This window comes from Siphateles boraxobius, unplaced genomic scaffold (assembly GCF_051911475.1).
Source record: "Siphateles boraxobius isolate OS27281-9 unplaced genomic scaffold, OSU_SipBor_1 31, whole genome shotgun sequence".
In the NCBI taxonomy this organism is placed as follows: Eukaryota; Metazoa; Chordata; class Actinopteri; order Cypriniformes; family Leuciscidae; genus Siphateles; species Siphateles boraxobius.
The window spans coordinates 11,605,223-11,632,657 of NW_027508931.1; the positions used below are offsets into that span (position 1 = coordinate 11,605,223).

Genomic DNA, 27,435 nt, shown 5'->3' on the forward strand with positions numbered 1-27,435 from the left:
TTATTAAAAGGAAACAGATTTTATTCACTTTGAATGCTTGTATATAAGGGGACAGGAGACATTAGCCCAGTGAGTCACATGAATAAACACAAGTGCATCATGAACGAACATTATTTGGCGATCGCTACAGTAATAACATTTCCAGGAGCACGCAGAGAAAACAGTCTCTCACAGAAGGTCCAGACTCAGGAGTGAGAGAATACTTTACAGTGAGTCCCCTTAGAAGCAGAATACAACAATAACAAAAAAAGAAAACAATCAATTCAAATGACAGATGTGATATTTGGAATGCAAACTTTGTATAAATATATCATCATTGGTTTTCAACATTGGTTGGCTAAGAGGAGAACATAATGTATTTCATGGAGAGTCACAGTCTTCACAGTCATGTGTGGACAGAACTGCGGTAGAACAGGGACAGGGTTTGTGGCTACTGACGGTCGTCATTAAAGCTTCAGCAAAAAGCAAAATCAAGCATGCATCTTAGAACAAACCTACATTAGCAGCACACTCTATTTCCTCAACAATTAGACCCGGTACATTTAGTAGAACAAACAATAAGAAATGAAATCAGAAGAGATAACCAGACAAAAAGGCCAGACACAGAGAAGCAAACCATGTGAGTTTACCTCTATAATACAAACTACAATGGCTGCACAACAGTGCTGTCCCATATCCTCAGAGTAAGCTTTCTGTTTTGTTTTTTATTTTTGGTTCTCTGGTTGTTTCATATATGAGGTCACACATGTTCTAATAAGTTAGCTAAAACAGTATTCTCATACAGTAGCTGGCTCCATCATCTAAAAAGATTTCCATTCCTTAAAAACAGTAATATTTTCTAAAGTATAAAGTTTTTTGTATGCACCAATGGTAAGACTACTTTATCTTTGGATTTTCCATTAAAGCAATACTGTAAGTTATTATTGTTTCATAATAGCGTCATTGTTATTATTGTTAGTCATGGCAAGTGCAGAAATGTTAAGAAATAAAATTACTGTGTACTGAATGAAAAATTAAAAACTACTGCCTTAGGTGAAATTACAGTATTGAAGGCAACAGAAGAAAACAAATAAGTGCACAATTGAAATGCTCTGTTTAAAAGACAACAAAAATAGAAAATATCTTATAGATGTGCATTGATCTAATTCATACACAGGGTCTTTCAACTTGGCTCAGTGCAGGAGAGGAAGTTGGTTGTACAGTGACAATTTTCAACAGCATTACAGGGTAAATGCTATGTTTTAACATGAGCATGGCTAAAAAGCCTCAAGTGTCTTTGACTGGGACAATACAAAAGTTAAATATACAAGTCATTTGTTTTAAACCTACCATACAATTAAGTCATCTGAATTCAACAATCTACGCAACACCAAAAATGTTCATACATTTATCTATCATTAACACAGAATGTTTTTGTCAATTTTCAAAAAAACAAAACAAAACAAAACTAAATTGCAATTTTCCACATATCACAACGGTCTGCAATACGTTTTGTGTCTGGACAAATACATGTCCATGAAAAAAAAGTGAACATCTACTAGCTTAGTTTCAGGACTTTGAATACAAATCAGAATTGTACGTTTTCATTCATTACACATTTCTTTTGGGCTTAATATATTTTCTATTGGTATGTCTTGTAACAGAACAAAATTGAGAGCTGTTGACCTGAGAGAAGACAACATCGAAAAACATTACATCACTTCATTAAGCCAATAATATAATATTTTAATACTTGATAGGGCAAAAAAATAGTGTGGGTGTTTTATGGGTGTCTGTTAAAACTTACACGTTATAAACAGACTTTTGGTTAGTTAAGTAATCATGAAACCATCTCAGGTTCTTCACCAGTCTTTAGCTGTACACCCTTTAGTTTCCAAACAGTTTACATATACTCAAGTTTTTGTTAAAAACCAGCATATTGAAATGGAAAAAAACATTCTACTGACACTTGTTTTTGGTTACAAGCACTGGTAATGCAAGTTGGATCCTACAGGATTCAGTCCTTTTAAAACAGTCTACCAAACTAGCTCTTGGTCATATTTTTCCCCAGTGTAATCTACAGTGGATACATTTTGTTTTACTTTCCTCTTATTATTTTTTTATTCCACGGAGTCTATTCTGAGGCTTCAAAGCCATAAAAACCAGTGTTATCAAACCTCTTGCTCCAATATATTATGTCGAGTCTTGTCCCTCCTCTGACTCGTTGCCGTCGCAACGCCCATCCACAGAGTCTATTGGTTTTGTGCGACATGTCTTTGCAAGGCTTGTCAGGCTTGAGGTAACATTTGAAGGCGAAAGAAAATGATGTGAGTGAGAAGCCTGTGAGCTTTGGGAAGCCTCAGGTAAAGCTGGAGTCAGGGGTGAGCTTTGGAGATGTCTACTGCTCTGGTCAGAACTGGTTGGAGTAGGGATGGAGGTTTCAGAAGGAGTACCTAAAGAAGACTGGGTCGTTGAAGAGGATCTCTGTTCACTGGATGGATTTGACTGAGAGGTAGATGAGGGACTGATGTGAGGTAATTGAGAAGCATGCTCTTTGGCATTCAGTCTCTCTGCCACTCTTTGTCTATGTTGAGGGAACTCAAGATGTTTGATGAGCTCTGCATTTCCAGTGAGAGACACCTCACAGGCGAGACAGTCATAAAGATGACCATCCTTGCCTTCTGTTTTACACTCTGTTTTGGAAACAATACAGTGGCTTAGAAGAAAGTTGTTATTCACATCTGGCTGCTTAGTGTTGACAGAGTTTATGAAGCGGGAATCTGAGCCATTGAGTTTGCCTTGCTTCTTGTCACGTTTGGATGAAATGGTGTCCTCTGCATGAAGGCGAGCAGAGATTTGGCTAGGTTTTGGTTTGTCTGGTAGCTGCACTAACTGTTTCTGTTGTTGCAGCTGCAGTCTTTGTTGCATCAGTGCACCCTGCAGATTTTGTTGATATTGCTGGAGAATGGAGCCCGGGGACAGCCCCATTAGAGCTTGTGGCAAGACTGGACCATATGGGAACATGGTTTCCATGCCAAACATGGGCTGCAGGAGGCCTCCAGGCATAGGTGTGGGAATATGGGCAGAAAAAAGTGTAGGGAAGCCAGGCATCAGACAGGGCAAGAGAGGACTAGGGAGCAGAGCAGCTTGGTCAGTTTTCATTGCTGCATGAAGAACTTGTAGCTGAGTTGGGTCTATGGCATATTCCCTTCCAGTATTTGGAGTAGATACTGTTGGTCTGGAAGAGTCTGACTTCTCTTTACTGTTGCAAGAAGGGTTTGCACGAGTGGCATTTCGCAATGGAGAACTGTCAAGTTTGTTTGTGGGAATCCTGTTACTTCCAGCGTCATTTTCTTTGGGTAACTGAAGGTCTTGTTCTGTGGTCTTTGGGGTCAAGACAGAGTTGGTTGTGCTAACTACATCTTTGTCATCCATAGCTGATATGGCAGAAGAGGACGTCATGGTTGGCTTGCGGGTCAGCTCATTTACAGCAGGATCACTGGCACCTTCTATGATAATGAATTAAGAAATAAAGCATGGATTACATAAGATCAGAATTTTAAGAAAATTAATTAAAAACAAAATTTAGGTCAGACATACCTGTTTTTATGGAAGAATAACCATCTGTCATTTTGCAGTTACCACCTCGTATGCTTTTAGTGTTCTGCGCCTGCAGGCTTGAGTACATTGGATACTGGCTCAGACACTGAAGGGCAGTTTGGTTGAGGCCCACTGAGCTCAGTATAGCTTGTGGTTGGACAAGTCCCAGAGCATCAGTTGTTTTTTTTAGATGATCAACCTCTTGTTGAGCCATCAGCTGACGAGCAGATACTGAACCCAAATATTCCTTGTCCCTCTTCCTCTGGCCACCCAGAGCCTCCTTAACTTTAGAAAGATGTTGCTGGGAGAAGACATGGTCACGAATAGACAAGCAGCCACTGTATTTAACAGAGCAAAGAGTGCATTCAGTCTTAGGTCTATCAATAGAAGTACTCTCTGTACCAAACTGCTTTGCAAGGCTAAGCTTCGCCTTTTTCTCCTTGGCACGAGCATTCTGAAACCACACCTGAACCACCCTCTTGGCAAGTCCAACGTCATTGCCCAAGGCTTCACACTCAAGCATTGTTGGGGTTTTATAGTCACTAAAGCAGGCTTTGAGCACTTTTACCTGCAGATTGCTCATTTGAGTGCGGTAGCGTTTTTGGCTATATCTGTCATCAAAGCTCTGACTGTTGGAGCTACCAGGGCATGGTGAAGCTGGATCAGCCAGGCTGGAATTTTCACTGTAATCTAAAACTAAATCATTATCAAAATCTTTAGCATTAAAGCTCATTGCAGGGCTAACCAATCCAGAAGACATCTTTTCATCACTTTCAGAAGAAGCCTCCCTTTCAGTGCTGGGAGACATGTGGTGGATACTGCCATTTTTACCCTCTAGAGAGTCATTTCCTTCATCAGTTGTATGGTCAAGGGTCGCGTTTGTGTTAGCCTCACAGTTATTTAGCTTGCTCTGTTCAAAAGTCTGATAAACTGACATGGAAGGCATCTCAAAATCTTCCATACTCTCACCTTTTATAGGTTTTGGGCTCAGACGCTCCTGATGTGAAGACAGGTCCATGTTTTTGCATGCTGGAGAATCTGCATCATCAGTGGAGTTCAAAAACTGAGAATAATTGGCAAAATCAAAGAGATCAGATTTAAATTGAGAACTTTCCTGATCTTGAGTCATACTAGATATTGCCATACTATACCCTGCATTCCTAGCTTCATGCCAGTGACGTGAACGTATGTGAGCAGAAAGAGCAGTCTGTGCTTTAAAGAGAGCTCGACAGAATGGGCAACGACGATGGATATGAGATGGTCCCAATGCCCGAAACTGGCCTTTCCTCTCACGAGCTCGAGTGTTCTGGAACCAGACTTGAACTACTCTTTTCTTAAGACCGACCTCGTTAGAGATATGGTCAAGCATCTTGCGTGTTGGATTGGAGTCTAAAAGGTATTTCTGATACAAAACCTCTAGTTGCTCTGGTGTTATGGTGGTCCTCATACGTTTGTCTCGCTGGGGTTCCTCCCCATTATTTTCCCAATCATTCTCCATAGAACTGGTTCCTGCTTTCTCTTCAAGTTTCCTCTTCAGAGAGTTTATTGTTGAATCTGGAATGGTTGTCACTGCTGGTGGATTTGCCACTATCTGGGAAATTGTTCCTGAAAGCAGATGCCTTGCAAGTAGGGGATTAGCAGGATCAAATAGCATAAGCGGCATGTCTACAGGACGGTCGAGGAACTGTGGGCTGGGAAAGTAACTTTGGGTAAGGAAGTGCATTTGCTGGTGCTCTTGCCAATGTTCAAAAGAGGGGAAGCTCGATTTACACTGGATGCAGTGGTAAGGGCTCATATCCTGAGCTGGTTTCTGTTGCAGTTGTTGCTCAGATGAAGGAATCTCTAAAGGACTAAAAATCTTCTGGGAGCTCTGTGATGGAGTTGGGTTTGTTTCAGACGTGCAAGAAACCTGTTGTTGTTTAGGAGGAGAGTGAATTGCTGTGCTTACATTTTGATTCTCTTCACAGAGAAGCCTTGGCTGCTGCATTCTGTTATCTAATTCCTCAAACTCAGTGTTGATACTAACAGCCTGTTTAGGGTCAGAGGATACTTCATTAGCTTGTTTAAGCTCTCTAGAAAGACTTGTTGTGTGCATATACTCAGAATCAGTGGACTTCACATTAGTACTAGAGCCAGATGAACTGGAGGGGCTTGAGCAAGAATTTGCTTGTGTAAAACAAGAGGGTCCAGATATTGGACTAAGACACTCAGTCTTAGAATCCACTGAAGTGTCATTCTGATCGTTCTGCATTTCCTCCTCCTCATCTTTGTAACACTGCATTTTCTGGTGATTAATTAGATCAAAAATGCGTTGAAAGACTGTGTTGCATTTCTTACACTGGAAATTGTTGTTGGAAGTACGAAAGTAGCGGTCATTAGATAGGTCTCGGCGTTCACTATCCTTCCCTCCCTCTCCTTGGTTCTCATAGTTCTTCCGAGCTTTTTGTCTGGAATTTTGAAACCATACCACAATCACACGGGTGGAAAGATTAAGGAGGTTGGACAGTTGCTCAAACTCATCATCTTTGGGGTATGCATTGGCATCAAAAAAATCCTGCAATAATCTTAGCTGATAGTCAGTAAACCTGGTTCTTGAAGACCTCCTACCCCCATAAAATTCTTGTTTTAGTGGTTCAGGAGACGGTGGTCTAGAATCCACCTTTACATCTTCCAGTGTTGTGATGGGAGGATTACTAAAGTTATATGGAGAATCCTTGTTGCGCTGGCGTTCTTTGAATAGAGTGTTCCGAAACCAATGCTTTATGACTTTATGTGGCAAACCAGATTTGTTGGCCATCTCATGGATTTGGTCCTCGTTCGGAGAATTGTTGATATCAAAATACTGACGTAGGATTACAAGCTGATCATCCGTGATTCTGGTTCGAGGTCTTTTACTTTGCTGCTGTAACATTGATGGAGTTAACTGTTGTTGATAAAGCTGTGTCAAATCAGAACTCAAACCGGCCTCCACTGGGGGCAGATGGACAGGGCCCTGATGAGTTAAAGCTTGCAAAGGTATGGAGGGGATTAGAAGTGGAGGGAAGAGTGGAAGTTCCATGGGTAAGGGAATTTGGGCTAATGGAGCCTTAACTTGAGAAATGGAGACAGTAGCAGGAGTAGAACTGAGTGTAGAGACAGGAACAATTGGTTGCACTGGTTGTTGCTGTTGTGGCTGCTGCACTGAAGGGTTGGGAATCATAGGTGGTGTAGGAGAAGGGGATGAGACAGGAGAAGCCTCTGGAGTTGTAGGTCTCAATGGAAACAGTTTGTCATATTTCTCCCTGTAGTCTTTAGCAAATTTCTCCAATGACTTGATAGGGAATACGGAATGATGAATCTGCTCTTTATGACTCTTTAGAATCAGTGCATTTGAAAAAAGCTTCCCACAGGACTCACACTCTAGCTTCTCCATGCCTTCTGAATGATCCACCTCTTTGGTGTCAGTCTCATCCCCACCATTTGGTATCACCTCAGTAATATTTTTCTGATATCGCTGCTTATTTTCATTGAATTGCATGACTAACTCAAAACCAATGTTTTCAAGCAAAGCCTTTGATGCATTCCCAGGGGCATCATGGGCTATTCTGGGTGGAAGAAACTCATCAAAACTCTTCCCACTGGTTGACATCTCTTTGTTTACATCTTCATTTTCTTGTGTTTTGGGATGATATGTTTTTTCTCCAATACCCACATTATCTGTTTCTTTTGATCCTTCATTACTGTTCAGTTCATCTGCATCCTTCTCACACTGTGGATCACTGGTCAGTTTATGTTCATTCATTTCAGGATGAATTACAAGACTTTCATTTTGTTTTTGTTTAGAACAATATTTCGAGCCATCTTTTTTAGAAGACTCAGCAGTATCCTCACTTACAGTAGGCTTTAATGTGCTTAAGTTTAGACCTGAGCCTTTAAGGTTCACGTCTGGATTCATGTGGAACTCTCCTCCTGGAATAAGAAAAGGAAGAAGCAATTGCTGTTGCTGCTGCACTGAAAGAAGAGCCTCTGTTGCCATAGGAAAAGGGTGTAAAAGTGCAGGATTGAATAAATGGGACTGAAGAAGAGCAGCGTTCTTTTGGAGCTCTTGCTGGAGATGGGCTTGAGCCTGGGCTAACTGCTGTTCCTGTTGTTGTTGTAATGACATCTGTTGTTGCTTGGTAGCTGAATCAATCATGTTTACCAACTTCTTCCTCATGTCAGATGTTGAAGGATGGTTGGTGTCTGGGTTTGCAGTTGTGCCTTTGGGTTCAGTGTTTTGTTGGTGGCTAAGATCAGCATTGTTCATGGAAGGAGCAGGCTTCATGGTTGCAGGGGTGCTGGACAATGCCTTGCCTGGGGGAGGGCCAACAGATTCAGAACTAGAAGTGGATGTTTCAAGCTTGGATGCACGAGCTTTTGTCTGGTGCAAGACAGAACGCATATGAATCTCTAAGGTTGAACTCTGACTATATGCTACATTGCAAATACTACATTTAAATGGTTTGTGGTCTGCATTGTTGACAGGCTCTTGCAATCCAGTTGACGTGTCCTGCAGAGACCGTTTAAGTTTGTGTAAGTGTGACACTGAGTTGTAGTGAACCAAGAGAATATTCTTCTGTGTGAAAGACTCCTTGCAAACAGTACATTTGAAAGGTCTCGATGGATCCAGAAATTTCTCCATTGTAATATTCGGGCCCTTTCTAGGTGGAAAAACAGGCTGCTTGGGGTCACATTCAGCATTATCTTTAACCAAACTTGAATCATTGTCTGTAGGACTTAGTTTTTTCTCCAAATCACATTCTTCATCATCTTTCATCTCAGTTTCTTCTGGTGAGCCCTCCTCTTCACCAAATGTTTGTTCTGCGGAGATCAGGGTATCACCATTCATCATTAAACCACCATAAAGCTGCTGTATCTGGGTTTCACTTAGCTCCAGGTGGCTTGTCTCAAGGTGTTTCCGAAGGGCCTGAATTGTACGAAAACTGCGTTGACAGAGGCAGCATATGGTGGCAGCTCTGATAGCATGGTACTGAGAATGCAGTTGCAACTTTTCAGGGGTTTTAAAAGCTAGGCTGCACTGATTACACCGGTACTTGTAAATGTGGCGATCAGATATTGCCGTTTGAGATTTCTGGCTATGAAGCTGGTTGAAGTGTGTCTGGAGTGCACTTGAGGATGTAAAGACTTTGTTGCAGCCTTTCTGCCAACAAGGAAAAGCAGCATTGTTCTCCTTTGTGGATTCTGCTTCCTCTGATGGTTGTTTATAGATTTGTGCTGCCTCCAAGTGAGGTGTGGTACCTGTCTCAGGTTCAGCATCAGTTGATATTTCTAAAGAATAAACAGAAAAAGAATTGCTGTAAGTACATAATGAAGCAAAATTAATTAGAACAATCATAGTTTAGTAATTAAACTAAACACAAATATTGATAAATCACCTTTGGACTAGTTTTTGAGTCAGATCATAACTGTCAACCTTTTTTAAAATGATGAAAAATAAAGAACCATGCTTAACCTAGATTTAAAAAAATGTATATATATTTATACTAACCATCCAGTCTCTTTGTTTCATTAGCATTTATCAGCTGTGTATCCGAGTTGTGCACTGGTAAAAACATCTTCTCTGGCAGCACGTCTGAAGCAATCATCTGATCACAAGGGAAAAAATAAATCATAATAGGTTTGATAAATCCATTTTGTGGATTAATTAATCCACAAAAATCTCATTATTAAGTCATTTGATTGTTATCTCTGAAAATGATTGGTCATTATGCTGTGTTCATGCTACGTGTGCATTAATGATGCATCGTGCAAGAGAATAGACCCTTAACTTCAGAAGGCAAAATGGAATCGTAGTCATGAACCAACACTTAAAGCAGTTCAAAGGTTAAGTATGAATGGAAGCCCTCTTTGGTCCATGACAACACAATTAGCTAACTTTGGATGTAAAAAAGCCACTTTACTTATCTTCATCTCCTTCTTTCCTCCTGTACCCACTCAAATTTAAAATGTGTAAATCAATGCAACTTTAAGGGGGGAGAGGGAGGGATGAACAACCAAACAAAATGGCTGCTATTTCCATCACAAAGCACCCCATTTCAGGAAAGTGCTGTATTGAAGGGACACAAAGCAGCACACAAGTCCTCTTCAAGGTCACATTTAATTTAGAACATAATTACCAGGCACGGTTCATAACGAAAATCACCTAGCACAGGCTCAGAACTAATGAAGCACAATTATTACTGTATTTCAGTTTAGCTGGGGAAGGGGAGAGGAACGGCAAGTTCCGAAGAGAGAAATCAAGAGAGATGACAGAACGGAGGTCAAGGAAGACCAAGAATGATAGGAGAGGGGAGAACACATGAAATGGAAAGACAGACAGAAAAGCCTTTTACGCAAGAAAAAGCACTCAGCGTAAGCTGACTGAATTGGCCAAAAATGTCCAACCTTTCAGAAACAGTGAGGCATGTCTGCTTCGGGTTCAAACAAGCACTGGGTGCATTAGTATCAATTTATATTCTGCAGATAAAAAAGCTAATTTTAATATTCATTGGATCTGAGGCAGCTACCTCTTCCCTCCCCCAACTCAATGTCATTACTTGTCTCCGTTCGCTCGTGCTGGAGTCAGTGAGGGTCTAAACACCCCTCCTTATACGCACATGCACATTGTGATTTTCTTGCATTAATACATTTTTTACCCCATATATAAAAAATAGTGGTCCATTGATGTTTTTTAATATCAATATCTAGAAAGCAGCATGGCTAACGGCTATAACACAAGTAATAATAGCGACTAGGATGCAGGCTACACAAAATTGCTGAATTTAAACAAGCACACTACAAAATTTACTACTTTTTTTTTTACTTTAAAAATTGACAAGTATCAGCTGATATTGTAAATAGATCCTGCTTTGACATCAGTAAAAACTGCCTAAGGGATAAAAAAAAAAAGAAATTCAAAACATATTGTCTTCTTAATAGCCCAAGCAATTGATCTTAAAGGGAGTTAAGATGTTTTTACTAGGTAACAGAAATGAGAAAAACAATTTTTGCTGTGAGAATTATGGCTGGAATGGACATGTGGTACTGTTTAAAATCCTTGGTTGCTTTAATTCTTTACAAAAGCACTAAAAAAATTACAAACTATATAGCACTAAAATACTGAATCTACATGATATATGCATACTGCCTTTTTCCCCCCTCACCGTGTTGATGAGTTTCTGAGTGCAGTCTGCAGTGACACTGTGCAGCTGTGTGAGGTGGGTACGCAAGAGGGCAATACTGTGCAGTGTGTCTTGGCACAGTGGGCAGCGGACAGCAGGCTGAACTGCATGCTGGTTCATCACATGACTCCTTAGACGCTCAATATCACTATGACGGAAGCGACAGAATGGACACTGCCGCATCTGAATGGAAGGAAACAAACAACAGAGGTACAAGAATTACATACTGTATTTGCAATATCCTGTTCCTTTGATAATATTAGGCTTTGTTTCTTTTATACTTCTTATTTTTTGCACAATGGTATAGTTATGGTATAATAAGCAATTAAGTTCATAGTAATTTAATTTAATTAGTATTAAATGATTACCATATTATTATTCCATTGTATTTGCTAGGGCTTGCACAACTACTTGTTTATACTATTCTGCTAGTCGTGCAGAAAACTAATAGGCATCAGTGGTCTTATGGCACTTTAAAGAACTTGTAAAATAAACATGGCAAAACCAGGTTACATTTTATAAATAAAAAAAAGATAGTGCAGAGTGCATTGCAGCAGACCTCTTCCTGTATTCGTGGCCTTTTGCAGGGAGAGAGGTCATCTGACTCTTCAGATATAGATGAGGGACGCTTAGGACTTGAAGACGACTCATTTTGCTCTGCCTCTGTTTGAATAAATCCTTCTACTAGCAAAAAAGCAAACAGATCAAAGAGGCGCACATTATTGTTTAACAAGTAACAACACTTAGCTTATTGTAAAACAGTGGTTCCCATTGGCATTTGGTTTCATAGAAAGCAGGAAAAACAACAATGCAAATAATGCAATTAGTGGTATGGTGTTAAATATAAGCTAAATTTAAAATATATTGGTGTGGGTTCACCACAGCATCTAATGTAAAATCTGGGTCCCGAAGCGAAACCAGCTGAAAAAACAATGTAGCAATAATTTTGGTAAAGACCTGATTTTTTCCTCATTATGTCTCCATGTTTACTTTGGTCTTCTTGGTTAGCCGTATCCTCAGTGGGAGACTCCATCCCATTCTGATCTGCTTGAAGAGCTGAAGAGAAAAAATTATATTCAGTGAGCACATCACAATAGACAAATTCATATGTACACACTGAAGGTTGTTTGTTTCCTATATGCTTTGCAATTTAAATTATCAGGCCAACTATTTGATTTTTTAGGCAATTGGTCATTGCAGAAAATATCTTTCGTGCATGTGCCACTGCAAAACAAGGTTGAATGCAGGAACACATTCAAACCTATAGGGGTCAGTCTACGCTAGCTCAGTGAACCCAACCAACCTGCTCAAACATATTAACGGACAGACCGACACAAAACACTAGCTAGTAATCTACAAAATCTCCTATGGATTCACACAAAAGAAGTTAAATATATTGATCTTCTACAGTAAAAATACAAAGAAAGATATGAGAAAAGAAAATCAGAAGGAGGACCAGTTAAAGTCAGTGGCGTCAGCAGAGCTTCATTTGACCTGTGGGGATTTGAAAAGTCACAGGAGGAAGATAATACAGCAGAGGTCAGGAGGGTCAAACACAAAGAGTCCATTTCAAAGCACAAATTGGCGAACAATGCCGCCATGACAGGGTTTAAAAATGATCTTATACAATAGGTCTTGTGCTCAGTTTGAGTCTGTTGTACTAGTTATAGCTTTCTTGCTAAAAGAAGCATTTTCTTAAGCGCTCCCAGAAAACTGAAATGACTACTGTGCATATCCAAAACATGTGGGATGGCATTTACTGACAATATTTTGACAAGTCTTCAGTTTTGGCTTGTTATTTTTTAATCTTCCCGATGAACTCCCAAATCAAAAAGAGAGCTCTCTTTGGAGTGCTCTAGAGCACGCACACATTAAGATGGAAATTCAAAAAGGGCAATGATGCTCTGTTGTTCTTTTGCAGCATCTAAAAGCTTCGGCTGAGCTCTGAAGGTACAAAACACACAGCCTCGGGACACACTAAACCAGATACCCCATTCAACGCCCTCCCTCCCTCCCTCTCCTCATCCTCTTCTCTCTTGCTTTCTGCCTTTCTGCTTTCTTAGCAAAGTAATTGTTCTGCTACGTGGGGGGAAGGGGAAAGAAGAACGGAGTTGATTTGGGTGGGTTTTGGGCAGGGGGTGGTTGGGGTATGGGGGGGGGGGTCTGAAAACAAAAAAAAAATGCATGAGGGTTGTCATAACAGACCAATCAAATGCAGGCCGAGGTATCTTCTGGTAATTCTTTGAGAAGGTGATTATGACAGAGGGTGAGAGAGAGAGCGAGAAAGGCCATCTGAACACCAATTATCCTGACAGACACGCTATTGATTTCCTATCAAACCAACACACCCATAAACACAGAACACATAACCTGAAACTGTCAAATCCGCTCTAGTTACGACCGCCCCATTGAGCCCGCTCGCTCAGTCATTCTCTCAGTCACACACACCGCGCTGAACCTGACCAAAAAAAAATAGTCTATTGTAGAGCATCTCTCACAGGGAAAATCACAACAAAAAAAGCTTAGGGATTGAAATAAACAAATTAATAAAATGGCAACTAAATGTATGGGACTGAAGGAAATCATTAATTAGTAAAAATTCATAATGTGTTGCATAATATGTTCAAATTCTGTCAAAATGGCAAATGATCCATTTTATGCAAAACTTGTTTAATTATGCACTACAAATTTATAATGCAAAAATGAGCCAAATTTAACCAAATGCATACATGTGTTGTAGACAAACAACTTTTTTTTTCACCTGCAACTTATTTATCATGCAACTTAATTAATCAAAGACACAAAGATTTTATTTAATTTTGAAGTTGCATTGAAAATGCACTTCAAAAATCAAAGGGGGCATGTGGATTCATTCACTTACAATGTTCATGACGCTTCTTGGACAAAACAGATGGCCGTGGCTCAGCGTGGTGAGGTCATTTCGGCCAGTAATGAAGTGATCAGATGCACCCACACATGCTAACACACTCCAGGCGCACACTCAACACACACTTCATCAGCACTTCCTACCCGTCCCAGGGATCAATATACAAATGCTCAGCAGCATTGATCCAGTATTGATTATAAATTAGGCAATGCCCTGGTGTTCCTAAAGAGATCAATAACCAGCCATTCAGCTGCGGCGCTCCAGCAGGTCGGAAGCAGCGCTGATCCGATGTTCCTACAGGTTCAAATTCACACTGAAACAGCTACTCACTCTCACTCACTGACTTTAGCATTGATTGTACACGACACACTGACTGCTAACCTTTTTTTTTGTACCCAATGTGTTCACCATTTCTCCTCATTGGGAATATAACGCTACTATACAGTATTTCAGGTTTTTTTTATTTTAAATGTACCATGTTTAGGAAGTTTTACATTAGATTTTCCCAAAAAACTTGAAAACATTCCTAAACAAATCTAGAACAAAGTTAGAACTGAGAAAAAAACATTAAAATATAAAACATTTCTTAAAGTGTAAATTGCAGGTAAAATTTTTCACGAAGATAATGCAATGTGCTTATTAAACATAAAGAAAAGAACCGCCCACCATTGTTTTTTATGTTTTTTATACCAAAATGCCGAATATAATATAAAAAGTTGGTACGTTTTACAGTGGTTTTAAGCACACCCCCTCCCTTCCACTAGGCTGGGCGTGACGTCATAACAGGGCCTCCAAGCCTAGAGTTACCGTTAGTCTAACGGCAAGTAACAAAAATGGTGAACTATTGTGTTTGTGCGGGATGTACAAATACTTCTAATACGGGAGAGAGGCTCCACAAGTTCCCCAAGGACAAACGTCAAAACGTGCCTTGGTGAAGTTTGTGGCTACGAAGCGAGCTGATTTTAGAAGAAACGTTTTTTAGATTCAGAAGTGATTAATTAAATTACTGAATTGTAAACATACTCGTGTGTGCTGGCTTCAAGAGGATCGTGATCCTGCCTGAAATGAGAGTAAGCTATGCGCAAAACAAACGGGTTCAGGCAGCATGCGTCAAAACCAGGATGCTGCGTAAGGCACGTCAGATTTGCCGGTGGCGGGTCGAGCTGCTCCACTCAACTCCAAAACGCGTTCACCTCACGACAACACATACTCTCCACTGCTGATTCCATTGGGTGGCATAGCCCACACAAACACCTGTCAAACACAGCGATAGGGACATCGATCTATTTTTTTCTTTCTGACAATGAGCATTGTTAATTAGTTGCGTTTTAGCACAGGCAATATTGCGTTCTGTCAACAGATGCCAGCAAAAGCGCCATTGTGCCTGTGCAGTGTGTGCATCTCTACAGCTCTGATTAGGACCACTAACACCATGTAAGTAAATAATGTCTTCAGTTGTTGTCCCTTCTTGCTATTCTACATGACTGCAAGATTTTGAAAAGACTTTAGCTTGTTTCCTAATGTTATCCGGGCTAGCACCAGGCTAACCTAGGCTAGCTCTAGCTGCTCACCAGGAAACCTGGCCAACCCTCCACTAATTTTCCTCACACCAAGCATTAATAACTCTTTAAGGGCCATGATTTCTGACAATTTCCTCCCCTCTCTCACGCCTGACTGGTTCAAAATTGTAGGCCTGTGGTCCATCAAGAATTTGATGGTTTCCCACCTCTTCAGTCTCCCAGTCGTTCTCCATAGTCAAACCGCAAACAGTAGGAATCTAGCAGATTACGGGTTGCTACTCCCTGTTATGACGTCATCACCCAGTTACGGTAAAAAACATGCTACCTAAACCCCAATAAATGTTATTTTAACGCATTTTAAGACAGACATTTTTAAATATATATATAGAGCACTTTAATTAACACATTAATTGATTGTGGTGGTTAACCTGCAATTTACACTTTAACACAAAATAAACCAGGAATATGTCCAAACACCTGTCAGTCTTTAGGAATCTCTATCAGACCTTTTCTCTGTCTTTCTTTTAAAATGTTAATTGGAGAATGTTAATTAACTCATGCCTCGTTAGTGGGTTGCGCCTTTATTGGCTGCATTGACAGGCTAACCCTCTAGTTTAGCCTCTTTCTGGCCAGTGAAGATGTTACAAATGTGATTATTGGCAAGTCAATTAACAAAATCAATTCCTACTATTCTGTACAAAAGGCACACTCACTCGCTTTCTTTTTCTCTCTCACTCTCACACACAAATGCATATGTAAATATACACATACAAACAGGCTGAGTGCCAAGGTCGGCTATTGTTCAACTGATTAGTTGAGCTTATTCTGTGTTAGAACTAAATGCTAATTGCCTCCACCACCCGGTTTTCTCAATTACCCCAGTGTAAATATCTGCCCTCTTTCTTTTCCTATTCTTTTTGTTTTTCGGCATGTCTGTCAGCCCCTCCCCCTCTGTTGTTCTGTTGTGTATTTTAGAGCCTTGAGCATCATGAGCACAACACTCAAGGGACAGTCTTTTGATTAGGGTTTTAAGGAATTCTCCCTGACTTTCTTCCCAATATTAATCTAGCCTCAAAAGCTGGTGTTCTGATTATGAGCATGTTGGATTTTGCTTATTTCCTCTCCTGAAATTTGATTGGTTTAAAAAATTTTTTGATGCTTTGCAACACCCCTGAAGATAACTCTGTAAATTGAAACAGAACAAAGCGATAGTGCATGTGTGTCTCATACCATTTTCTTGAGCAGGGCTTTTTCGGATTGTGAAGATGGCACCAAGCTCCTCCTCATCCTGCAGACCCTTCTGGATTCGCTGTAGTCTAAGCAGCCCCTCCCCTCTCTGGTGGCTCAATGAATGGGAGTGCTGCACTAAAGAAAGGCTGTTCTGAGTGGAGAAATCACACAGCACACAGTGCAGCCAGACATCTTCAGATTCCATTCCATCCAGCTGCTGCAGATACTGAGAGAAAGAATAAAGATAAACATTAATCACACATGATGTGTGGGGGTAAACGGAAAAGAAGGATATAAGGAAGGATAAAAGAAGTTATATCAATTAATAAAACACTCTTCTACTTCATCCAACGTACATTTCATCACCAGCAACATACTTAAGGTACTTTAGCGGAAGTCATATATTGACCATATAGTCATAAATGATCAATATGTGGCTTCCTCTAATGTGGACAGCAGAATATAGATCCATGCAGGATCAATACAACCCTGTAAAAACACCTATGTAGATGTTACTTAACATGCTTTGCTCAAATAAACGCTAAATCTCTCCCTCTGTCTGCGGTCTGGTGAAAGCTGAGCAGACAGATTCAAAGCAAATGAATCCAGTGAAACATTAGATGAGCACAGACACAAAAACACATGCACACAACCACAGTGAGAAACACCAGTCCACTTGTTTTACAGAACTCTAAACTGATTAGAGATGTGCTGAGTTAATGGACCACATTAAGGGGAGGGAAGAAATAACATACAATCTATCTCAATTACCATAGAGGCCTTACAGGTTTTGGGGAATAATGGCTTCACTGAGGGCATCTTGGGCTTTTGTGGATTTTACTGACAGGAGTCCCAGGCCTCAGACTTTTTGCACATATCTTTTCTGGTTTTGAATTGTGAGATTTACCTTGTATAGTCTCAGACTGGTCTCGTGTCTGGAGTTCATGGTGTGTAGCTTCAGTTTCTCCAAGCTGCTGGCCTCGTAGTCACATGCATTGCACCTTAGCTGCACTTGGCTTCCAGCAGCGACACACCTGAGGCGCCACTCTTCTTCCTCCTCTTCGATGCTTACATGTTGACTACTGGCCTCTCGTAGGTGTGCAGCTAACTGGTAGCGCTGTACGTGTTTGTCTGTCTGGCAGTGCAGTTGGAAATTTGCCCGCAACGGCGTGGCATAATGGCAAAGCCGACAGTGATGGGTGTCTCCAGTTGTGCTTCTCCAATAGGAATTGGGTAAAGACCGCTGCATGGTCAGGTGTTGACTAAGCTCTTCTAGAGTGTCACAGGAAAAGCAGCCACATAGAATGCATTCAAAGAGTTTCGGTGAAGAGGTTTCATTGCAGGACAGAGAAGCGATGGCATCGGACAGTTTGGTCTGAGGTTGGCAGTGGCGGTAAAGCTCGGTGGCATTGTGCTTACGTTGACGTTGCATGTGTGCCAAGTTCTGCTGCAGTAGAAGCACGTTGTGCGTGTGCTTTTCACTGGTCATGTGGATTCGGAGGTTCCGTGCCACGTTGGTTTCGTAGTCACAGACTTCACACCGCCACGATGCACGTCCCCGAAGCTTAGATGGAGAGGGGGAGTTCGCTTGGGTGGGGTGAGTGAGAGTAGGATGTGAATGGGTTGAAGGCTGGGCTGCTGGGCTGTGTGTATGTGACTGCGTCTGCAGGCTCTGCATGTTGTTGAGGTGTTTGTCCGATTGCATGTGGATGCTCAAGTTGCCCTTGGTGGTGGTGGAATATTGGCAGACCTGGCAGCGGAACGGCTTGTATCCGCAAGAATAAGTCTCACCTCTTGCTAGGCGTGGGTGGCTCTGACCACTGCTGCAGTATGGACACTCTTCAGAATCCGACTCTGGGTGCTTCTCCTTCATATGGGCTTCAAGAGTTTGCTGGTACTTGTAATGCCAGTTGCATTTTGGACACTTCAATGTCTTGCAGGAGTTTCTGGAGTGTACCATAGAGGCCTGAACGGCATAACTGAAAGATGATCCTTGGACATCGTCCCCAACGGCAACAAAGCCTCCGTCAATGGCCACCACCAGCCTTTTTCTAGAGGCAGTGTCCAAGTGCCCTTCTTCAAGAATAGGCTGACTAGTCTGGGTTAAGGTAGGACTCAGTCTAGGGGACGTGGAATGGCTATGATTATTGGGCAGGTCAGAATGAGTGACAGCATGTCTGTCATCTTCAGACAACCTAGTGGTTGGTTCCATTGCTATGGCGCTACCATTCTCTAACTGGTCATTTGGTTCAGTTGCTGTGGCACTCTCTTGGTTGGCAAGTTGTTCTGTAGAAGTGACAGTGGACGGGTTTACCACAACAAGGGAAGCAGGTGCAGGGTCGTGGCAGTTAAAGCTTGTTCCATACTCTGACTCAGAGTCTGTAAGGGTTTTGGTGTTGTTCATAAAGCTGGTTGCTATTGTTACAGAGTTTGGAGGTTTTGAAATGCTTTGGTTTGACAGAGCAGCTTCAGTAATGTGCTCTTGTCCGCTACTGTTACTGCTAATACCGTGAGCACTGTCATCTACAGTGCTGCCTACCTCTAAATACAATCTCCTTTCTCCTCCCTTACTACTTTCTTCATCCTTCCACATCTTGTCCTCCTTGCCTCTTTGTGTGCCCTCTCTTCCCAGGGTTGAAGGGTCTTTGGCAGGGCTTGGTATTGAGGTAGCAGGGGAGGTTCTGGGTGGAGAGGGCAGGAGAGGGAGTCCTGGCTTAGAGATCAGAGCCTCTTCATTCTCTTTCCGTCTTGCAGTGTCCTCTGTGCTTTTCCCAGAGGTCGGAGATGCCAGGTTAAGTGGTACCACAGACTCACAATTCCTTTTTGGTTCTAGGAAACAGAGAAATGGGCGGTTGCCTGGGCCGGCAGGCTGTAAAATGGCAGAGGTGTGTTTAAACGAGAGCAGATGTTGTTCTTCATCGCTGAAGGTGATGTTGTGTTGCTGAGAAGCATGAGCCCTAAACAAGCGTGAACGGCCAAAAGACAGCCGACACAGAAAGCACATCAGGATGGGTTTGGTTTGACCAGACCATGTCACCCCTGTATCTGATGATCCTGCCACGTCAGGAGCATTATCTTTGGATTGGCGGGTCACCAGAGCTAGACTATCACTCTCGTCAAGGTTATGCATTTGGAAGACACGAAAAATCTGTGGAGCGGGGCTTTGAGACAAGGAAATGTAACAGGTTCTAATGATGGAGGAAGGGGAACCTAAAGAGGAGGAGGAGGGCACACCACTCGTGAGCTTACTCTCCGTCACATAGGCAGACCCCTCAGGCTGGTACAAGATCTCTCCGATAGGACTCTCCACATCCTCACCTTCTTCCTCTTCATCTGCCTTCTTTCCCTCTTTTAACATCTCTCTAGTTGAACATTCATTAACCTGTTTTTCCCTAAATCTTTCTTCATATCTCCCAGCAAGTCCCTCCTCCTCAGCCTGCCCCACTAGTCCATCCTGGTTAGACAGAGTTGCTGTGCTCCGATGAATGGCTTGATCTCTGGCCAGTAGGAGTGGATTGGGGGCCAGTGGTCTGCAGAGCCCAGGAGGCTGTTGTGTGTGGGGGCCAGAGGCTCCATTGTTGGAGACAGAGTCACAACACTCCATCCTCTGAGCTACTGAGCACGTTCATCCCACCATGGCCTAGAAAAAGAATGAAAGGGAGAGAAAAGTTTAATTACCCAAACTTTATACCTACATTACGATTTTCTAAATCACTTTGCACCATACATAATTACAGCAACATATGAATTATTTTAAATTTGAGCAGCATAAACTTTAGTGTCACTTTTCAGAGATAAGCAACTCTGGAGCGATGAAAATGAAAGCAGAGAAAGGTCTAGACTGTGATCAATAGCTCTTTGCCTAGCTGTATTACAGAGAGCTGAATATTACATGAGAGACAATTCCTGGAATCACCAAGATCTGCTCAATTAAATGTCTCTGTCTGTCTCTGACTCCCCCATCCCCATCCCCCTTCATCTGAATTATATTTCCCTTTAGGCAACTGAGCAGAACATAGGGCTGTGTCTACGGGGGATTGCCCCGTGACAGTGCCTCTGGACTAAGTTCCCTATTGACTCTAGTCCCAGGTTTCTCCAGAGACACGGCCCCCACAGGCCTTGATCAGTAAAGCAGCTAAAGTGAATTAAATTGAATTATATTAAAGCAGCCTATCACAACAGGGTTCAACTTATATTAGGCTTCTATAATAATTGCAATTTGTATTAATGCTAAGTAGAAACAGGTTCACATTTGGATTGGCATTTTAATTGTACCAGCAGCACAAACTTACACATTTTACAAATACAAACATATGATGTAGCTACTTAAGCCTGCCTTGTGGTTACACCGAGGGCTATATTTAAATAATTAAAATGTGCTTATAGTTATTACTGGATTTATCTACAGTTAAGTCACCTAAATAGTGTAAAAACATCAATCATTTGCACAGAAGGTGTCTGAGGACAGTACTGAGTTTGTGGATTGTAGTTAGGGGCTAATTGCTCTGTTTCTAGGTTTAAGAGTGTAGATTCTTGAACTGAGATTCAAGCTGTTATATTGAGCTCTCTCTGATCCTCTCTACTGGAGGGGGCTAAAGTGCTAATGGGAAAATCAATAGCGTGAATGCTAAGCATCTTACTGGAAGCAAGAGCAGGATGCTAGCACACGAGGCTAAAGGATACGTTCCATGATTTAAGCTTGAACTGGACCTAAAAAAATTGACTTAAAAGGCAAAATGTTTCAAAAATAATAAATAGGATTTCAGTATGTTGGGTCTCACAAGCCAACTTAATGAACAGCTTTTATACATAGCAGTCCACTCATTGAAATAAACAAATGCTTATAGAGCGCTAGAGATACATATTCATAAACAAACTGCCATGCTGAAACTAACTAGCTAAACTTTCTGAACCGATCAATGAATATCCAGTCTTTTTTTGCTCCGTGTGTGGATGAGTGTGAGTGTGTGTGTGTGTGGGGGGGGGGGGGGGGATTAATTAGTGATGCATCTCATTAGCTGCTAGGTTAATTACCCATCTCTCTGGGATACCTGATAGGGGGCACACAGCTGGAATCAAGACACATCTTAAACCAATTACTCTCTGTAAGTGTGTGTGTGGATTAAGACCAAGATGTCAGCTGAGAATTAGACAAAACAGCACTAAAACTAATATTAACCCTGACTCTAACAGTACCAGCAATAACCCTTAAACAACAACAGCAAATACAACAACATTTACAGGGAACCTTTTTCACTGAACTGAGATAAGGAAACTTTTGTTTCTAGTGACTAAATTATTATCTAACATAGAATTAATCCACATGTTGTGGGCAATTCCTGTTACCACATAAACCTCCCACTTTGAAAAAAAAAAAAAAAAAAAAAAAAAGAACATATGGCATTCAAGAGGTAACATTTTTGGGGGAATTTCTACAACAACATTACAGTATGGCAAGGAAATACTATATAAATACAAGGAAATACACTCCATCCTCTCTAGTTAATACAAAAAAAGACAAATATAAGAAATACGTTTCTTAATAACCACTGAACTAATCTAGCTCCTAATGAAAGCTGTAACATCTCATTCTTGTGCATTATTCTGTTAATTAAGTCTACTTCAATGTTTACTTCATGTTAACTGATAGAAATTTGCGAGAAAGGTTGCAAACTTCACATGAATTTAATAGAAAATAAAAAAGCTGATTTAATATTTAGTTTGACCTCCTGAGACTGACTAGCACTATTTTCTAACCACCGAAAGGAAGTGATTAACCTGACAAAAAAAAAAGAAAGAAAAAAAGATACTGTGTGGGAAGCCCCGTTTTGTTAGAGAGAGTGATTTCACATTCAAAGCACAGATTGCTGATTCAGGGGCTTGGCTTCCTGTTTTAATGCTAATCTAATATTGCCTCAGTATCTTGGTAAACATTCTATCGCACAGATTTGACTGTGCAACACACCTAATCCTTACGTGTTTTACATGTCTACAACATGACACAGCACATGGCTATACTACAGAGTACCTGAGACATCATAGAAGACTTAAAACGATCAAGTGTCTGCACAATCTTACTTTGTGCCAGCGTTTTTATCCTTTTAAGCACTTGCAACATGCATGAATGCACGAGCACACAAAAACATTACAAAATGAACTACAAAATGAACTAAAAAAATGAAAGTATCAAACCAAACTTAAACCAGCTAACCCCACACCCTTCTCTCTCGCAGTCACACAAACACAGACACATTTTCTCCCACTGTATTTAGACAGCTGTCCTCTCTGCTGTGCGCTTGTCTTTGATCTTTGATTTAATGCCCTATTTCCATTAGAGACACTAGCCCATTCAGGAGCAAAACTTCAAAAGAAAGAGAGAGAACGATAGAGAGAGAAAAAAGAAAGAGTGGACGAAAGAGAGGGCGAGAGTGGTGGGGAAAATGTATGACTTGTAATTTAGAAAACTGAGGCCTTAAAATTGTTTCTCGATTAGTCAGCCAGCATAGAACAAAATACGTTAGCAGGAAATAAAATGCTGATGCACTTCCTGTATGACATGCAAAAAGGAAGTGACAGACAAAAATGCAGGGTCAAAGTTCAAAAGGTAATGCTGATGTTATGGCAGGGCCATGACAGTGTTGTGACAGCTGCCTCCTTAAAAATGAGCCTTATATTATATTTCTGGGGGGGGGGGGAATCATTTGCTTACATAAGTTTCCAATAGGCAGAGATGTAGAACAAAGTTTTACACATGCACAGTGATGCATTCTGTCAGTATACTTATAGTAAGTCACACACGCTTTAGTTTCTAGTGTGAAAGTCTGAGCGTGATGTAAACGTATCGATCTAAACTGCAGCAAGATCCAGCGGGATTATGAAATCAATGCTACACTGAAAGAGTTCTTATTCATTTGACTTGATCTTATGCCTCTGACAATGCATGGCAATCGCTTGTGTGTGCTGCTCTTCCTCAGTCAAATTGCGGCACTTGTTACACACATATCAAATGGAAAGGGGCACTGTGTACTAAAGCTTTTATCTGTAAGGATTATTCATGTAAATATCCTGCATTCATTACTGGAGTATATGCACTGTGAAATGAGAAAGGAAAAAGAAAACATTTGTGCAAGAATAGCTCCTTTTAACAGCTAGATCCCAATTCAAAACGCATAATCCTGCAGAGCTGAACAACATGCACAACAAAAATGGAATTGACAAGCTAGAAAAAAATAATAAATGTTACTGCTATCTTGTTTTTAATCATTGGAGTTAACAAATGATTTATGCAACCTCTAAAAAAAATGACAAGAGAATATATTCTGTTGGAGGATAATTGAAAATGGGTTGATGACAAATAATATTACAAGTAGCATTATCATCCACCAGGAATTGACTGAATTGTGAAAAGTGTGCAGAAATTCCTTTTTGCTAAAACAATAATAATGTGACAACTGGCTAGAAAAGAAATCCACGCACACACACACACACACACACACACTATATATATATATATATATATATATATATATATATATATATATATAAAGAGAGAGAGAGTGTGTGTGTGTGTGTGTGTGTGTGTGTGTGTGTGTGTGTGTGTGTGTGTGTGTGTGTGTGTGTGTGTGTGTGTGTGTGTGTGTGTGTGTGTGTGTGTGTGTGTGTGTGTGTGTGTGTGTGTGTGTACTACACAAATACTTATATTACTATTGGAGATGCAAACTAAAAACATGACATCACAATAATATTTAAATTAAGAGTAAATATGTAAAGATTTAAATCTGTTAAGACACTAAATTGTCATACAGAGCTGTTTCCCCTCTTTCTTTCAACAAATATCATCCTTTTTTTCATTAATCTAAGAAAAATGGTAAACATATACCCCTATTGACATACATTTCAGCATTATTTGACACTGCAAAATCTCTGTCTCTCACTACAGACTCTGTCTGTCTCCATTTCTATAGTCCATTTCCAAGAAAATGTGTTAAACAAACCCACTGACCTTTGCATTACTGTGGTTTATGGACCTTTTATAAACTATACCTTCATTCTATATTCAACAGCCATGGCAAACAGCACACACCGCTTTCTGCTTGGACTAAGGCAGACAGTGTAATATAGTTCAATATTTGCAGTGAATTCTGGTGAGAGTTGACAGTAACACGGCGGTGAGGCAGAAGCACTGAATCTGATCACCCTCGTTTCTCCTGTGCACGCGCACACACACACATACACACACACAAGGTCTGTTTAAGGCGTGGATGGAGAGCAGAATTTGAACTGACAGGCTGGGCCCCCATGCATTGTTCTCTGGCTCAGTGTGTGTGTGTGTGTGTGTGTGTGTGTGTGTGTGTGTGTGTGTGTGTGTGTGTGTGTGTGTGTGTGTGTGTGTGTGTGTGTGTGTGTGTGTGTGTGTGTGTGTGTGAGAGTATGCGCGTGTGAGTATGCGCGTGTGTATGTGTGTGTGTGTGTGTGTGTGTTTGAGAGGCCTTAGTGACTGATCAGCCGATGTGCCTCACTTCTCCACAACCCCAGCTATTATTATGATAAACAGAAAAAGTCAAACCCTGAAGGCAGTGTGTGCACACAGACTCAAACGAACGCACACAATTCAGTATTCAGATGTTGCAACACCTTATTTACAAACAAAGCAACAACTACACAATCTTTACAGAGTCCTGAAAGTTGAAGACTTTACGAACACAATGAATAAACAAAAAGATACATACACAGCATATAATGGGACTGCTGTATTATTTTTTTTAAATACAAATTATGTACGAATAAGAAACAATTTTTGTATGTATATTCAGATTTTTTACAGTACATCCACTAAATTTAGCTAATGCAGTAAAAAAAAATGTTTCAATGAAACCCTATCGGGAACAATTTCCTTCAATCACTCTCATTGGCTCAACACTATCTGTTTTTACACCGGTACCCTGCAGAGTCCACTTTTCTCTTCCCTAGCTGTGCCCTTTCATCCCATCTTCTTCCTTTCACCCTGTTCCCTAACTCTGTGAACTCTGACCTGTGAGCCAATCCTCTTTCGCCCAACACCATCTCCTGTGTGTGTGTGTGTGTGTGTGTGTGTGTGTGTGTGTGTGTGTGTGTGTGTGTGTGTGTGTGTGTGTGTGTGTGTGTGTGTGTGTGTGTGTGTGTGTGTGTGTGTGCATTCTCAAAAGAAAGAGTCGGTGCTCGCTTTATTTGTGGTAGAGCTGGTTATTCCAGTGTAAGCACTCTATTTTAGGCCAAACACTGTATTTTACCTAGAAATGTAAAGATTATTGTATTTCTAAAGTTGAATATTCTGACATTTAGAGAGCTAAATTAACAATATGAAGCATAAAAAAAATCTAAATCAAGCCTAAAATCCATCCTTGTTTTTTTATGAGCCCAGCTGCTCAAAAACAGACAATTGAACTATTATGATATGAACTAAGTCAAAAACTATTGTATAATGTATAAATTTTTTTTACTATTTGTCACAACGTGACAGATTCACAAAAGGACAGAAAAAAACAATACCCAAACACACTGTCAGTCACACACAAGCGCATCCGCACACACACACACACACACACACACACACACACACACACACACACACACACACACACACACACACACACACACACACAACACACATTTAGCTTTATAAATGAGGACATACTATAGATTTGTATTTGCTTTTATAAATGTATGAATTAAAATTACAACACACTAGTTAATCAAAACATAAACCTTATTTATGAATCTTTTATCATTGATAACTTTTGATTTCATAAAGTATAGCTTTGTAAACACATACAGCATATCCTAAGAAATTTAAAAATATATATAAATTAATTTGTGCAGTGTACAATTTAATAAAATATATGCTCTTATTTTATGAATATCTTTTAGGTTTTATCAAATTTACCTAACTTCTCGGAACAACACAACCCACCCATACACACACACACACACACACACACACAGTTGAAGGAATAAGTCCAAACAGGCTTGACCAAGCATGCACAGGACATCAGGGCTAATTCTCCCTCTTGTACAATCTACACTTCATTTAAGACGTAAAAACAAAACCCTTGCGACTTCGTATCTTTAAAAATATGTATGTATAATATATATATATATTTTAAAATAAGGCTATTACATGCGCGCAATTGAGTCGCGACGCGGAGGACGCTCGAGGCTTCGTACGGATCCTTCATTTCTAATCGTTACACGGACGGATCTGGACCCGTAGCGCGTGTCAATACTGATACACTCTGAAAATGAGCCTGGTGTGTCAGTGTTGACTTACACAACAGCAACAACATAGGACTCGTCCAAGCAAAAAGCATACACAGAAAAGGACGTTTCTTTACGCTTTTCGGTCTTTTTTTGTTGTTGTTGTTGTTGTTGTTGTTGTTGTTGCAACTAACAGGAGGGCGACAACTCTTGAAGAAAACAGGTAGGAAAACACCAGAAGAGCTTTATAACTTCAAACTGAACTCGAGAAAGACACTAACACCAAAGAAAGTGAATAGGATGCGCTTTACATTCGCAACTATGTCATACATATGTAATAACAGCTAGTAGCCTAAATATCAATAACAAAACAAGCAGGGATGCAAAAGAATCATGCATTAGCCTATGTAGTTCATTATTGTTACGCTTTATACTTTTGTAAATTTGACCAAAGAACAATCAACTATAGGCAAACGGTGAAGAACAGTCATCTTATACAAACTTACATTTGGACGCGTCGCTTTGTATTCCGGTAAACACGTTTATAGATCCCATTCGCGCAGATGCATGCGTTCACACATCATGCTGCTGAAGTTAAACGAGGTATTTGACTGTTCCTTAAAGCATTTAAAAGGGTTTGTTTTTTGGTTGTACTGCAGACGACAGACGCGCCCTGGCTTCGGTTCGAGGAAGGAGGAGAGAGTGAAAAAAAAAATCAGTCCGGTCTTTATTCCTGCTAATTACTTTCGTGCAAAAAATGGCTGGAATTAACACACTGCGCATGTGC

General features: G+C 40.6%; 1 protein-coding gene across 2 annotated transcripts; it reads right to left on the bottom strand.

Moving 5' to 3' along the window:
• zfhx3a (zinc finger homeobox 3a) lies at window positions 1-27,435 on the bottom strand. Of its 2 annotated transcripts, none has more exons than XM_077193847.1 (9): window positions 27,155-27,435; window positions 17,323-20,055; window positions 16,416-16,641; window positions 11,736-11,834; window positions 11,338-11,462; window positions 10,761-10,961; window positions 9,107-9,203; window positions 3,580-8,886; window positions 1-3,488 (listed from the first exon to the last, which is right to left on the bottom strand). In XM_077193847.1, the coding sequence occupies exons 2-9, from the start codon at window positions 20,017-20,019 to the stop codon at window positions 2,173-2,175; spliced, it is 10,068 nt and encodes a 3,355-aa protein (XP_077049962.1). In that variant the 5' UTR covers window positions 20,020-20,055; window positions 27,155-27,435; the 3' UTR covers window positions 1-2,172. The 2 variants fall into 2 exon arrangements, with proteins under 2 accessions (XP_077049962.1, XP_077049963.1); XM_077193848.1 differs by having other exon boundaries at window positions 11,338-11,459; window positions 27,155-27,434.